General features: G+C 40.5%; 1 protein-coding gene across 3 annotated transcripts; it reads left to right on the plus strand.

Annotated features, from left to right (window-relative positions):
- The first annotated feature begins 2799 nt into the window (after positions 1-2799).
- On the plus strand, positions 2800-15449 carry LOC103180135 (tyrosine-protein phosphatase non-receptor type substrate 1-like). 3 transcript variants are annotated; one of them, XM_007895796.2, is made up of 6 exons: positions 2800-2906; positions 8477-8555; positions 10061-10420; positions 12221-12526; positions 13841-13945; positions 14949-15449. In XM_007895796.2, exons 2-6 carry the CDS (start codon positions 8492-8494, stop codon positions 15083-15085), a joined length of 972 nt encoding a protein of 323 aa, XP_007893987.1. In that variant the 5' UTR covers positions 2800-2906; positions 8477-8491; the 3' UTR covers positions 15086-15449.
- Positions 15450-16377: the final 928 nt, after the last annotated feature.

The following is a 16377-nucleotide window of genomic DNA, read 5'->3' on the forward strand; positions in this document are numbered from 1 at the left end:
ATTGGTCATTCAACTCAACAACAACAACAACAAATTACATTTTTCCAAGACGCTGTCTAGTGTATAGCATTTCAGACCCGAGCTGGGGTCAGGGAGGGAGAAGGGAGGGGAGAACTTGAAGGAGGCTAAGGAGGGGGCGAGGCGGAGTGATTGGGGGATGGAATTACAGAGATTGGGGGTAGAGTGGTAGAAGGCTCTCCCACCAATGGTGGGACGGATCGAGGGACATGGAGCAGGCCGGAGCCGGCTGAGCGGAGGGAGCGGGTGGGTTGATAGGGGATTAGGAGGTTGTAGAGGTAGGGTGGGGCGAGGCCATGGAGGGCTTTGTAGGTGAGGTCCAGGATCTTGAACTGGATCCTCTGAAGCAAAGGGAGCCAATGGAGTCGGGCGAGAATGGGGGAGATGGGGTCAGGGCAGTAGTAGTCCTGGAGTTGAGGGTGGAGGCAGAAAGATAGACTCATTACTGTATGTAGAGCTGTCGTTGGGGGTGATTAGCTTCACATCTTCCCACATAATGAAAAACCAACACATTTCTAAGTACCTTTGGTGAAACGCATTTATTCTACGTGGGTGTAAAACTGTAATCTTCTTGAAACTACCTCCTCCAAGATGTGAGGCATAGGGTTCCAGCATGATTCACACTGGCTCAGTCCCATTTATTACTATGCATTTGGTGGGGGGAAACTGCTGTGAAAATCATAATGACTCATCACCAAACATGTAGTACAAACTCAGCACAAAAATATTTAATATGTTTTTGCCAGCGTTGAAATTTTGTATTATTATTATTTAATTTGTAATATATCTTTGTATTTAGTATAGCTCTGCGACGTCCTCCTGATGGTGAAAGGCGCTGTACCAAATATACTGTACAGTGTAGTGACTGCGTGTTTTGTGGGCGAACTTGGCAGCCAATTTAGAGGATTATTGGCCAGACATTAGGAGAAACTCCCTTAGCTTTTCAAACAGTACCATGTCCACTTCAACAGGCAGATGGAGCTTAATTTATCATCTAATCCAAAGGGGGGGAGCACCTTCAGCAACCCAGCACATCCCCAGTACGACATTGGAGTGTCAGCTTAGACTAATTGACGCATGCAGTTAAATATTTAAACATCCATCTAAATCTGGTATCTCTGTTTTGACTGAGTTTAACTAATTCAGCACAGACTGGGATTTGAACCTGCAGAATTCTGGTCTGTATGGCCCAGAGTTGCATTTTTACCTACGAGGCCATTCATGCAATTCTCAATAGCCTCTCATGAAACATGTGAAAGAAAAAACAAACATTGTTAACGAGCCACAAAAATATGGGTCTCCATCTATGAGGAAAAATGAAACTCTACACTACCACAGCAAGTAACGCCGTGACTCAAAATCAACCTCATAAACTTACAGGTTTGAGACGCTAGAGCTCTACAGAGGGTAATTCTATACCAGTCAATAAAATTCATAGTAACCCAGAATTGTCTTTGGTATGTCTGTGGACGTTTCCTTAAATACATAGGCACTTGAATTAATGAGTAATTAACCAACAGTTATCAAACCGCCATTTGCCTGTCTGCCGTGCTTTGCACTTTTTTTTGACCAAATATATTTGTTAGTATAAAAATACAACAACAACTTGGATTTATATAGCGCCCTTCACGTCAGATGGCGTCTCAGAGCGCTTCACAGTAACAGATTCCAGGGCCGAGCCAGGGGGAGGGGGAGGAAGGTGACCAAAGGCGCGGTCGAAGAGAAAGGTCTTCAGCAGGGACCTGAAAATAGGAAGGGAGGGAGCGAGGTGAAGAGAGTGAGGAAGGGAATTCCAGAGCCTCGGGGCGTAGTGGCTGAAGGCACGGCCGCCGAGGGTGGAGCGGAGGACTCGGCGGACGAGGAGGAGGTCAGACCTGGAGGAACGAAGGCAACGGATACTGTTTTGAGGAGAGAGGAGGTCAGATAGATAGGCAGGGTGCAGAGGAATGGAGGGATTTGAATACAAGGGTGAGGATCTTGAAGTCGATCCTCTCTGGGATAGGCAGCCAGTATAGTCTGGCAAGGACTGGGGTGATTGGGGAGCAGAGCTTGGTGCGGGTGAGAATCTGGGCGGCACAAAATAGATTGAAACTTGCCTCATAAAAACCATCCCCGTAACAGAAAAAAGAAAACGCAATTCTCATGAAACCATCCCAGAAACAGAAAAAAGAAAAAAAACGCAACGCCTTCAAACTCGTTACAAACCACAACAGCTTTATCTTCTCACACTCCATGTGAGTGGAGGGACCAGGGCTTCCCTACCTCAGGGTTATGCCACCTTGATCTACAGGGAACAGTTACACTTTTAGGCGAGTCCCAGCTCCGCCTTCCCACTCTATGGTGTTTTGCATAGGAAACCCTGTTGGGAATGGCTCTCGTGCAAATGTTACATGAAGTGCTGTAAGGAACAGTTTATTGAGTCCCTCATAAGGAAAGTGTGTTATAGACCTGCCAACAACAGACAGCAATCTGCTCAGATAATCCTGGGCATTATTCTAATAATCAATGCACATGATTGGAACTGCTTCATCGCATTTTTTAAAATATATTTTTCTATATATTCCTTTTACACTTCGTGTTTTGTAGGGAGTCACTGTGCTGTTTTACAATGAAAGGGTCAACTTGCTCTGCTTGCTTTCCATGTACATCTCGGGACTCATGGAGGGGATTTGTAATATTACTTAACGGAACTCCTAATTGAACCCCCCACCCACCAGAAATTCTGTTTCGGAGAAGTAGATCATGTTGCCATGGACTTCTTCTATGGACGTACTTCTGGTTACTGGAAAGGATCCCCTTTTGTGCAAGATGCATTGGCTGACTCCTTAGACCAACGAACCACAGAGCAGGCAGGACATTGGGCTCACTCATAGCCTTCTGGCCCAGAGGTGAGAGTGCTACCAACTGCGCTAAACTCTAACACAGATTTGTATAACTTTAAGTTTTTCTGCAATAAATCACGCATTGCAACAGAAGGCGCCATTTCTCCGTCCAGAATGCCAGTCAAACATTATCCAGGAAAATTTGTTCCATCAAGCACTTCTCCTAGCTTTCTTACTTTTATTTTTCATCACCATGGTTACCATTGGAATTCCAAAACAGAACCTGTCTAAATTTAGGAATTGGTAAACATACACTAAGCGAGTCCAAGGCTGACAGGGTAAGAGTTCATTCCAATACACGTAACACCTAAAGTGTGGAAACAATAAGTCTCCAACTATGGTAAAATGTATTTCTTGGCTGCTCTCATCTGTTTCTGTGCAACTTGAACTCTGTATCACATGTTAGGCAAATGGACTACTTATCTGGTATTATGCATCTCAGGACTCAAACAATCAAATTGGGAGAGTCTAATTATTGATACTTCTTAAACTGAACTCATACCTTAGCTAGTTTTGAAATCGTTCTGATGGTGACCTATGGCCCTCGTTAAAATAAACATCTAATTTAAGGTCTATCAATGGGTTTGCAATCTGTCACTCTCAATGATCACAGATACCATTCCTAACAATTCTCTGCTGTTGTTAGCTGCGTTTGAAATATGAGCAGTGCAGTAGTGCAGACCTGGAACCACGTATGACCAGGAGAGGCCTGTGATTCCTATTAGTGTAACGTGCAACAACAGCATTCAATTCATAATGGAGGAAAATCCCATTCGAAGCTGACATCAATGTCACTTAATGTCACTACAATTAATGGCAACAGGATGTTCAGCCTTCATTTTGTTTCAGAAAAGACCACCAGGCTCAACAACCTTGCCCTCATTTGACTGGTGTTAACTGGAATGCACTGTCAGCGAAACAATGCTAAATAAATTCTTGCTTACTTGTACAGTACAGTGACTGCTCTGTTACTAACCTCTGGCATTTCTCCACAATAGCTGCTTTATTCAACCACAATGTAACATAACAAGATCACCTTGCGGCTGCTTTTGTCACCAAACAATGGCACCACACTGCCTTTATCTGAGTGGAATTAATATGGAAATCAAATCCACTGGAATTTAAGTTTAGTTTTCTTCCTTCTGCAGAGTGCTGGATTTGTAGTTAACAGGAAATAAACAATAAATATCTTACTGCTAAATAAGTAGAGGTGTGTGGAGTAAGGAGATTTGCCTATGGTTTTGCCCCACCCGGGGGGGAATTGAACCCATGTCCTCTCGCTTGCAAGTTGAGCGCACTAATCGCTGTGATTTCTCTGGTCTTCAACAGACCCTGGAACTAAAATATTAATAAAAATATTAATAAAAATATTAATCACGATCAAAGCAACTTAGAAGCTTACAATGTATCATGCAAAAAAACATCATGGGTGGATCAGAATAGGATGGAGTCCCGTAGCGTAGTGGTTAGCGCCCTTGCTTCACAACTTTATTCACATTTCCTTTCTCCACACGCCTCTGTTTACCCAACAGTAAATAGAAACCAGGTTGTTAGTCAATTGTAATAATTTCTACCCCTGCACCTGGCTCTCTCTCTCTCTGCCCCTGATCTGGCCATTTGATTGTTGAAGGTGTCAAAAAAAAAATTGTCACTACATGCCTGTTTATGGAAGATTGCAATTGGCTGCCATGTTTTGCACCCACTAAAAAAAATCTTAGCAGATTTGTTCTGAATTTACCCCCATTCAATCCCAGGCTGTGTCCTCTGTTTCTATTGTTCATTACAAGAACAAACAGATTATCGTGTTCGACATGGTTCTACAGCTCAGTGGTTAGAGCACTCGCTTTGCAAGCGAGATACCTGAGTTCAATTCCAGGCAGGGCGAAACCTTGGTCAAGTTTCCTTACTCCACACGCCTGATAACAATCCCTTCAAAAAAAAATTGGTCATTTTCAATCCACGACTGTTTGTGGGACACTGCTGTGCACAATTGGCTGTCGCGTTTCGCCCGCAAATGTACAATCAATTCACTTTACAGCATATTCTGTGCAGCGCTTTGAGACGTCTAGAAGACGTGAAAAGCGCTATATGAAATGCAAGGATTATTATTAATATGTTATCTAGTCCCTTTAGAATCTTAAAGACTGTAATTATATTGCCCTCAACCTTCTCTTCTCCAGTGTAGTGGACAGAGCTGCATCTTATATACGAGGAGCTTGCTGGTTTAAAATCCTAATTTACGCTGAGTTTGCTGAGCTGGCTGAGGTTGGGTTGGGAAGATAAATTGGCCCCTGCCTGTTCAGAGCTAAGCAGAGTGTACAGCACCCACTCCTTATTTTACGTGCGCGTGTGTGTGTGCGTGACAGCCGGGTGAAGTCAGGCTCAGCTTTGACACCTTCAACAGTCAAATGGCCAGATCAGGGGCAGAGAGAGAGAGAGCCAGGTGCAGGGGTAGAGATGCCTATTCCAGTGGGGGGAGAATTAGAAAATAATTGGACACTAAATTTATTTTTAGATAATTAGATTGGACAGAAAATTGGAATATTCTTCAGGTGTCTTTTTTTCTGGAAGCTGAAGTGGAGGAGTCCTGTAGAGCACTCAGTGGTTAGAGCGCTCACCTCACAAGCGAGAGACCTGGGTTCAATTCCCGGCAGGGCGAAACGTTGGGCAAGTTTTCTTACTCCACACGCCTGATAATAATCCCTCAAGAAAAAAAAACAATAATAAAATTGGTCGCTTCAATCCAATGACTGTTTGTGGGATACTGCTGTACGCAATTGACTGCCGAGTTTCGCCCATAAATATACAGTCAATTCACGTTACAGTATATTCTGTGAAGCGCTTTGAGATGTCTAGAAGACGTGAAAGGCACTATATCAAATGCAAGGATTATTATTATTAAAACACATAGTCACTACACTTTACAATATATTCTGTGAAGCGCTTTGAGGCACCTCAACGACGCGATAAGACGCTATAACAAAGGATTATTATTATTATTTTGAATTGCTTCTTTTTTTAATGTAGAATAATATAGTAATAATCTGTACGTTTGATATGTCACGTCTCAAAGCTCTTCACAAGATTTTACTGTGAAGAATAGTTACTGTATTTTGTAGGTGTATGCGGTTGCCAAATTACACACAGCAATGTCCCACAAACAACCATGAAACAAATGACCAATTTTATCCATTTTTTATTTTTTGTATAACATAAATTCAAATTAACTATCCTACTCCACTCCAGTTTCCGGTTACCCCAATTTGTTTTAGATAAAGTTAGTGATTTCTCTGACATTTTGGTTGAGGATGAATGCCTCAGTGAAATTGTTAGAATTCATTTTATTTTTTCAGTGGTTCAAGCTATCCAGTTCCTGAGCGTACAGTTTATTTACTGTAGCCATTGTGGTATTTGTGACTATGTCATTTGTTAATGGAATCTGAGAACATATAGAGTTTTACATAGATTTACATGGACCTCACGGCGTGGAAACATGGAAATCTAAATGACCATCTATATCTAAATGCGTAAATGATCGGTAAAGTAGACATCTACAGCTTTCTACATAAATGAGTGTAAGTTTATACATTTTTAAAACAAAGTCAAATTGTTCCAAGCTGGGGTATTGAAATGGATTGAGTTTCCATTGCATTTATCTGCAATAAATCAGTTGGGTGTAAGGTGCAATGTTTTTAGTTGGTTCAATGTCCTACTGTACAATAATAGTTGGTCAATTATTAATGCCTAGTGTGGATGTGAACACATCTCCGCATTGACTTTGGTGGTTGAATCTGGTCAGGCATTGAGTCATTGTTGTAATACTGTAAGTACTAAAGTCTGATTGAAAGTTTTGCACGATCAGCAACAACAACGGAGGCTTTGAGAGTTTTAGATCTGCTTCAGGTCCAAGTGCTTTCAGTGGGTGGATTACACCCATGGCCAGTTCTCAGTCAATCCACTGGAAATTACAGTGTTTCTTCACACATCCGATAACATCAGATCACATTTGGAGTTGCATTGCCTCCTAATCTCATTTATTTGTAATCCACTGAAGTCTTTTCAGTCAGCAAACAGCAGAGAAAATGGCCATTTGAGTTCAGTGAATATAATTGTACAAGGTTTCTGCCCTTGACATGCACTGGCTCTTTTTTTTTTGGTCAGCCGGATGTCTGACACATGTTCTCGAAAAATCATAACCAGATTCTGGCACTTATTCATATTTCCTGTTTGTTTTGCATTTCCGTTGCAGTCGTGGAGAGAGACAGTTTAGCTACTTGCAAAATCCAACTGCCTCCCACAGCTAGTGTAGTTAGAGGGTGTTCAGAGCTCAAATGACATCACACATAAAATCCAAATGGAAGGAAAATAATCCAGCAGGGGAGAAAAATGTCACAATTTATAATTGAACAAGATTGAACAGCATACCCTTCCCTCCATCCCCCACTTTCTTCCAGGACCATCTACTTACTCTCTGGCTCTGACTTTTGGAGTCATGTTAATTTTTAAATCAATTGCAATGGAGATTGGAATACTTCATCACATGGGGTCCCAAAGTAAGTTTGTTGTGGTTGAAACCAGAAAGCAGGGTAATTTCTAAAAAGTATATTTCCGTCCGTTATCAGCAAAATCACACAACTGAGGAGGAAGAGTTACAGTTAATTTCCAACCTATCTTTACTGCGTGTGTAGGAGCCAACTGTGCTTTTGATAGAGTCACGGAGAAGCTTCAAGTTAAATTACTTAATGCAGTGGGGCAGACCGTGAAGCAACAGATCTGATTAAGTGAACATGAGTGCTGTACGTGGTTCCAGTCCACCCAGCAAATACTGGGTTTCTGATGGACAACTGTAAGCATTCTCTTCTGTGAACACAAATACAGTAAGTTCAAAGAAAAGTAATAATAATCCTTGCATTTGATATAGCGCCTTTTCACATCGCTGAAATGACTCAAAGCGCTTCACAGAATATACTGTAAAATGGATTGACTGTATGTTTTGTAATGCAGTTTCTTATGCATAGGAATCTATTATTGTTAATAAATGTTTGATACTTATAGCGGTGAACATTGGAATGCGTTTCTACCTGTAAATTCATAACCACAAATCCTATCTGTGAAATTACTGAACGGAAATTTCTGAGCAGATACCTGGGTCTAGATTAACTTTATTTAGTGTTTTCAGCATGTCCAGAACTCACCAAGTTCTTGAATTATATTGTAAATTGTACACCTATAACTCTATAGGGTAGGGCATTCCACATCTTCACAACTCTGTTTGAAGAAATGCTTCCTGACCTTCATATGAACTGTCTTAGTTCTGATTTCAAGGCTATGAAATAGATCGCTCTACTCGATGGACATTCACCAGTAGGAACTAACATCTAACCGGTCAATTCCTTTCATTGCTTTAAATATCTCAATCAAATTAATGATTTGAGAAACACTGAATTATGAATCTTGTATGAAACATTGCTCCCCGAACTAAAAGGCCAATTTCAAACGAATACTGCCTTAAAATTCTATAGACATTTGTAGATTTGTTAACAAAGTTGTTTGTTTTCCATTTGTTCTGTTTTCAGAATCAAGCAAATGAAATGTTATTTCTAAAAACACAATTGATCAGTCTTCACATTTTGCTTCACTTCTTTGTAACTACAGGTAAGAACAATCTGAGCCTAATATATAAGAAGGATCACATTTTGCGTTAAAGCATCGATAAAGCAAAGAGTAAGAAAGTAACTTTGATGCACTATGATTTTGATGTTAAATTAATCTGGATCTGGATTGTGTAATTTATGTTGTTGAATGCTATACAGTGACATTTGCTGAAAAATATGTGTCAAATGTGTGTACAGTTTGCATCAAACGAGGATAGGATTAGTCTAATCTGAAACTGACACGTCCTCCGGATTGAACAGTCAGCCAACATTTACTGCCTGTTCGCACATGAAAAAGAGCCAATTAGGGACTGACAGTGAATCAGAATGTGGCTACAGTGTGTGGAAACACAATTCAGCACATCAGCAATTTGTGAAGTCCTGTAGCTCAGTGGTTAGAACACTTCCCTCACAAGCGAGAAACCTGGGTTTGATTCCCAGCAAGGAAAAATGTTGCGCAAGTTTCCTTACTTACTGTTTACCCATCAGGAAGTAGGAACCCGGTTCTATATCAATTGGCGGATCTCTTTTCCTAGGGTAATAATTCTTTAAAAGTTAATAAATAACAATAATAAATTGGTAACTTCAATCCACGACTGTTTGTGGGATACTGCTGTGCATAATTGGCTGCCGAGTTTCGCCCACAAAATATACAGTTAATTCACTTTCCAGTATATACTGTGAAGCGCTTTGGAATGTCTCGAACAAGTGATAAAGCCCCATATCAAATGCAAGGATTATTATTATTTAATTTCAAAGAGAAGAGGAGAGTGTTTCCTCAGTAGGTAAAAAGAAAAGATCAAAGAGTTTTACCAATTTGAAAATACAGTAACTTGAATAATTTGAAATTGACTGCATGTTTTTATGCTGTCATTCAGGTGAAACATATAACCGAGGTCTAAAATAGTCAGTTGCTTCACTTCACGGTGATTGCTATAAAGCATTTTGAGAGGTTTTGAAGTGAGGTGCCATAGAGTTCAATTCCAGGCAGGGCGAAACCTTGGGCAAGTTTCCTTACTTCACACGCCTAATAATAATCCCTCCAAAACCCAAAACAATAATAAATTGGTCATTTTCAATCTACGACTGTTTGTGGGACATTGCTGTGCGCAATTGGCTGCCGCGTTCGCCCACAAATATACAGTCAATTCACTTTACAGTGTGTGTTCTGTGAAGAGCTTTGGGACGTCCTCCCGACGTGAAAAGCGCTATATCAAATGCAAGGATTATTATTATTATTATTATAGAAGTAAAAGTTCCTCTCATATTGGCAGCTGTGGCAAGTAATCTGTGCCAGCAATGCCCCACGAATAACAAAACAAAATTGTTAGTTATTCTGTTTTGAAGGGAGTTTGGATAACTGCGATCTCTTAGCCAGGACGACAAGAACAAACTCCCAACTCTTCTTTGCATTTATCTGTATTATCAGGTAATCTTACAGTTTTGTTTGATCACACGATTATATTGACCGGTGATGGAAATTTTCTGTTCTTGTTTCATCCACAGGAGAATGCAGCAACTTGTCGGTCTGGCAAACACCCTCTGTCATCACAGCACTAAAGGGAGAGACTGTGAATATAAATTGCTCTTTCAGCGCTGGAAATGTAGGTCAACTAAAAATTAAATGGAAAAGGAATAGCACTGGAGAAGTCCGATATCTATATGTTTTAAGTTCAAATGAAACAAACAGTAGTAGTTCTGAGAATCGACTGACACACGTCAGTGATGTTGCCAAGAACACATCGACTTTAATAATCCGTGACCTTCATTTACGTGACTCTGATCTCTACATCTGTGAGGTTCTTCTTCAGATACCTCCTCCTATTAGAAAAGTACAAGGTAAAGGAACGTACCTGAAAGTGGAAGGTGAGATATGGTTTCACTATTCAAAACTTCTAAGTGTTTATCACTTGCCGTTTTAACATAGTTTCTGTTTGACAGCCAACATTTTCAAAACAAACTGAGGAGAGGAATTGGATAGATTGTCTCAATCAAATAAATAATAATAATCTTTATGCTTTTCACGTCGGGGAGGATGCCTCAAAGCGCTTCCCAAAATATATTGTAAAGTGTAATGATTGTAAAATCATTGTAAGGCAAACACAGCAGCTAATCTGTGCACAGAAATGTCACACAAACAGCCATGAAGTGAATCATCAATTTTATTTGCTGGGGATTGTTAGCCAGGACGCTGAGAAAAACTACTTTCTCTTTTTAAATACTGTATTACCGTGGGATCTTTGAAGTCCATCTGAACAGGTAGACGAGGGGCATGGTTTTATGTATCACTCCTAAGCACGGCAGTTTCGACAATGCCACACACCCTAACCTTGAGTTCCAAGGCCCAACCTCGGGCAATTTTATCAGATTAGTTTTGGTCATGGATTGATAATGCGATATGCCTGTAATTCAGCACTAATTGACAATCTCACTCAGGTGGATCGTATGGAAAGTAAAAAAAAACACAAAGGATTTTTACAATCTAACACCTCACTGCATGACATGGAGCACATTGCAGCGAAGTGTGATTTCCTCCGCATTTGTTCCATCATTTGTTCCACCCAAGGTCTTTGTTGCTGACATTGGAGTGGATAAATTAGGATAATATTCCATCCTCAGCTTTAGCATTCCTTTTATTGAGAAATTCACCCCATCCACCTAAAAAAAAGCTTTGAAGATAGAAAGCACACACACACACACACAAACACACACCACACACACAAATACACACAAACACAGTAATCTGCCCCATGCATCTTGATTAAAGAGCACTGAAGTTCCCATCATTTAACTCTAATTGTAAGTGGGTTTTCAGTGGTGGCAGGTTCCAGCCTCGAGCAATTTCAATCGATAATGTACGGAAAAATAGATTCCTCAACTCTGGAGGTTAGCTGTTAGTAATATATGCCAATAGGAGGACTGTACTAGCTTTAAAAGTCGATTAATCTGAAAGTCATAATGTGAGGAGAGACTAAACAAATTGAGTCTACTTTTATTGAAATAGAAATTAATGAGTGACAATTTCATTCAGGATTACGCAATGCCTTTGACAATCTCGGCCACTAAAGGAATCACTGATCCCCAAAGGCACTGTAAGTAATGCAGAATGGAATTTTACCTCTTAGAGGGGACTATATAGAAAGAAACCTGCTTTGATAGAATGAAAATTATTCCCACTGGTTTTTGTATTAATAAAAAATGGGGCATAAACATAACATTATCACAAAAGAGTTAAATTAGATGTTGGAAGATTATCTTTTGAGACAGTAAAAATAATAATAATCCTTACATTTGGAATGGCACTTTTCATATCGGGAGGGCATTTCAAAGAGCTTCACAACTTTTGCTGTAAAGTGAAGTGACTGAGTACATGAACTGTGTGTATGAACGCGGAAGTTTTATCCATATATGGCCATTGAAGTTAAAAACAAAACAACATTTAAAAGAGAATTGAATAAACCTTTTAAGAGTTTCAATGTAAAAGGATTCACGGAAAGAGCAGGGAATTGGGGTTAGAACATAGAAGAATATAGAGACGCTAATATCAGCACAGGGCCATTGGGCCAAATGGTTTGTTTCTGAACTGTAATTTCTATGATTCTATGAGGACTACAAACATTGTTAAAAATGGAAGAAATGTTTAATAAATGTTCTTTTGTTTTTCAGCTCGTCCAAGAGTCGAGTTAAGAGCAGAGGTTCTGCCTTCGCCAAATGGTAATAAACAGCTAGTCTGTGTATCACAGGAATTCTATCCTCCCGATATTCAGATATCCTGGTTTGAGGATGGAAAGTTAATTACCAATGAGACACATAATGGGACTCTCCAACATAACATTGATGGGTCTTTCTCCATCACCAGTATCCTGAAGCTTTCAGCATCTGATTGGAATGAAACAAAAAATTATTCTTGCCATGTGAATCACTCGACACTGTCTGCACCCATCATTGAACGGATTTCTGTGAATCATCACGGTAGGAGAAATGCATGTTTTTATATCACAACTATTTACATAAGATGCAATTTGCCTCCTTACTGGAGGAGAAATTATGCTTCATATGTCGGGGTGTGTTTGCAATACCTAGCTAACCTCTGCTCTAATTGCATAATAATCCAACCGAAACTTAGTACATAAGGAGAAACTATTTCCGTTGGTCGGTGAGTCAGTTAATAAAGGGCATCAATCTAGTATCAACAGCAATAAAAGAAAGGGAGCGTTTAGAAGAAATTTTACACAAAGAGGGTTAATGTTTGAAGCAGAATCCACAAGAGATTTTAAGAGATTTAGATAAATATTTGAAGAAGAAAAGTATAAAAATGTATGGGGAAAGAGTAGGCAATTAAATAGTTCATTCTTTCAGAGAGCTGGCACAGAAATGAGCACAGGACAGAATGAACTCCTTCTGTGCTGTGAAATACTAGAATTCTTTGAAATCATGAAGCCAGGAACTATAGCAATGCAGAGTGAGTTCATTTTCAAGCAATATTTATCAGGAAAATTGTGTTTTACATTTTGTATTACCGACCTGATTATGTAATACTACCGCTAATAATTGCTGCATTTAGTTTGGTGTATTTTATGTCAGGAGATTTCTATCAGGAAATAATATCTCGGGATACAATGTATAGTTTAGGACACAACATGTGCATGCAACTGCTAGGATGGTGGAAGGCGAACTGAATGGACTTTGGTCTTCTTCGCCAAGCGAATTCCTATGTTGTTATGTAGGAAGGCATCTCAAAGTGCTTCAGAAATAAACTAGAGTGTAGTGACTGTGTAATTTGTACGTGATTATCACAATGTAATAATTATCACATACAAGTGCTGCAGCGCCCCACCACGTAGACCACGTGATTGCACCTGTAGGCAACTATTGGCAACTATCGGCGGGCGGGCCTTCTGCCACTCTGCACCCATCCTCTGGAACTCCATCCCGCAGTCCCTCCGTCTCGCCCCCTCCCTCGCACAAGACCCACCTAAAGACCCTCCTCTTCGACCGTGCTTTCGATCTCCCTGCTTCACCCCCCCCTTGGGACGTACTCTCGACGTGGAAGGCGCTTTACAAATGTAATTTTGTTGTTGTTGTAGGTAGATTCATGCTCAACCATTGTGACAACCTTATTAATGACTGACTCCCCCAGATCTATCAATAATACAGTATCACCAGTGAGAATTAACACATCACACTGCAATTTTCACTCCATTGGGGGTTATTGATAGAAAGTCTACTTTGTGGGTACAAAGCCAGTGCTGCATTTCATTCATGCCGTCAATGATTCATTAACAGATCCTGGTAACTTTGGTTGGCTGTGGATGATAATAACCACCAGCATTGTAATCTTAGTAGTTGGAGCTGTGGTGGTTGTCGCACTTCGTAAATACTCAGCTTCAAGTAAGTTCTTACCTCTTTATACCTTTTTGGGGGTGGGGGTCAGCCTGGTGCCTAATATGTGCAGAAACCCATCACTGTACTTAAGAGTATCCAAACCAGACTGAGAGTTCCATGTAGGTGTGCCACCTACACATGTGAATTTTCTTGTGTCTGTGGTGCTGGGGTACTGCTGGAGGTTAACCAGCAAATGCAATGTATTGATACAAGTGCTGCAGCGCCCCATCACGTAGACTGAAAGTGTGATTGCACCTGTAGGCAACTATTGGAAACTATCGGCGGGCGGGCCTTCTGCTACTCTGCACCCATCCTCTGGAACTCCATCCCGCAGTTCCTCCATCTCGCCCCCTCCTTTGCCACCTTCAAGACCCACCTCAAGACCCTCCTCTTCGACCGTGCTTTTGATCTCCCAGCTCCCCCCCCCCCCCCACCAGCCTGGGGAAAGTACTGGCAAGCTTCCCACTTATTGTCCAGCTAGGACCACTTCATCCTTAGGGATTTGGCTTGCACAGGAGCTGAGGTGGAAAAATCCCTGCTCCTAGTATGCTTTAGCTTTTATTGAGCTATTTCTTTCTAATCAATGGGGTCTAAGTACAGTGATTTCAAATGGAATTCCTTAACCAAGCAATCTTAACTAGTGTCTCATCAATTCAATCTGACTTGGCCAACTTTGGGAAGAGAATTCCTAAGAGTTGATGTGACGTACTTTGGGTTACAGGAAGGACTTTCCTGCTCAGATTCTTTAAATAGGGAAATAAGGATTAATTATTGAAGGTGTTCTCTTTGAAGTCCCCACACTTTAGGCCAAAACATATCCATTCCAGGCAATCCAGTCTGCACCCTGCACCTTAGAGTTGAACTGATATTAATTTAATTTTGAAACAAGTGTTCCTTGCTGCAGTTGATCCCATTTATGCATTGCAACTTCTATAATTCTATCAGATAAACCACAATAGACTTTAGTAAATGTCTGATCTTCTTCCTCCTCCTCCTTCATTTGCTCCAGAAACAAAACCTCCATCACCCAGAGAAATAACACCGAAAGCTGAACAAGGTGCGAGAGAGCCAGTACAAGAAGCAACCAGTAATGAAGAGTTTGGCATATACACATTACTCGGTCAAAGACTGCCTTTACCTGTTTAAACAAGCAATCTCTTTTACGTTACGAAATGGTCAAAAGTCATGCTTCATGTTTGCAAGACTCTGATAGTAGAGCTGCTGAAGGATTGCATCTATTTCCCTAAATTGATGTTTTACAGACTCTTAACTTATTACTTCACATACCAAGACTACATGACCTGCCACAGAATGCCAGATACTCTCAGGCTCGACAGCACTAAATTGCATGATCCTCATATATGTAAAATAAAAGTCATGTATTACGACGGTACCGGTGTTGGAAAAAACAAAATAGTTATGAAAATGAGATACGCAACAGGTAGTTTATCTCGCTACTCCCAGGGTCCAGTCAGTGCCTTGGGACATGAAAAACGTTGTACAAATGTAATTTTGTTGTTGTTTTTCTGCCTCTCTCATGCGTCCAGTACATTGGGAATAGACTGACCGTACTCAACTGCACCAAGTCAAACATTAATGTACTATTACTACAGTTTGTGTGTCAGAGTTCGTAGCAACTTCCCTTTAAGTCCAAAGGTTGTGATTTCAAGCCCCACATCAAAAATTGGTCATTTCACTTCAATGGATTTTTGTGGGACATTGCTGTAATTTGGCTGCTATATGCACCTATAAATAAGCAGTCATTACTCTTTACAGTATTCCTGTGAAGCACTATGAAACATCCTCCTGACCTTAAAGGCAAAAGTATAGTTCTAACAGATGCAAGGATTATATTATTATATTACTAAAGAATTGCAATACTTCATCCATACATCTACAGAGTTTGCAATTCAGTAAATCATTGATTACATTTTGATTCTTATTGTTATTGGAAAGATGGGAAGTCTTCAGTCTGTCAGAATTAGCTTTGTTCAGTTGGCATTGCACTTTGTTGGAGGTCAGAAGGTTGTAGGTTCCAAAGCCCACCTCCAGAGTTTACGCTCACAGTCTCGTCTGATACTCCAGTGCAGTGTTGAAGGCATTGCATTGTGAGAGATGCTGTCCTTGGGATGAAGCTTTAAACGTAGGTTCCACCTGCCTGTTTATATGGATGTTAAAGATCCTATTACATTTATGGTAAAAAAGGAAATATCTTGGTCAACAATTATTCAGGTAACAAAAACAGAAGTCGCTGGGAACACTCAGCAGGTCAGGCAGCATCTATGGAGAAAAGAAAGTGAGTCAATGTTTCGGGTCTACACCGCTTCGTCAGAACTGATTCCTGAACTCTTCAGGTAAATTGATCATTCCTTTCTGGTTTGTTTATGGCAAATGCTGTCAAGTTACTTGTGAAGCACTTTTTGACATTTTAGGTGCTA

Source organism: Callorhinchus milii, unplaced genomic scaffold (genome assembly GCF_018977255.1).
Source record: "Callorhinchus milii isolate IMCB2004 unplaced genomic scaffold, IMCB_Cmil_1.0 Scaffold4, whole genome shotgun sequence".
NCBI lineage: Eukaryota > Metazoa > Chordata > Chondrichthyes > Chimaeriformes > Callorhinchidae > Callorhinchus > Callorhinchus milii.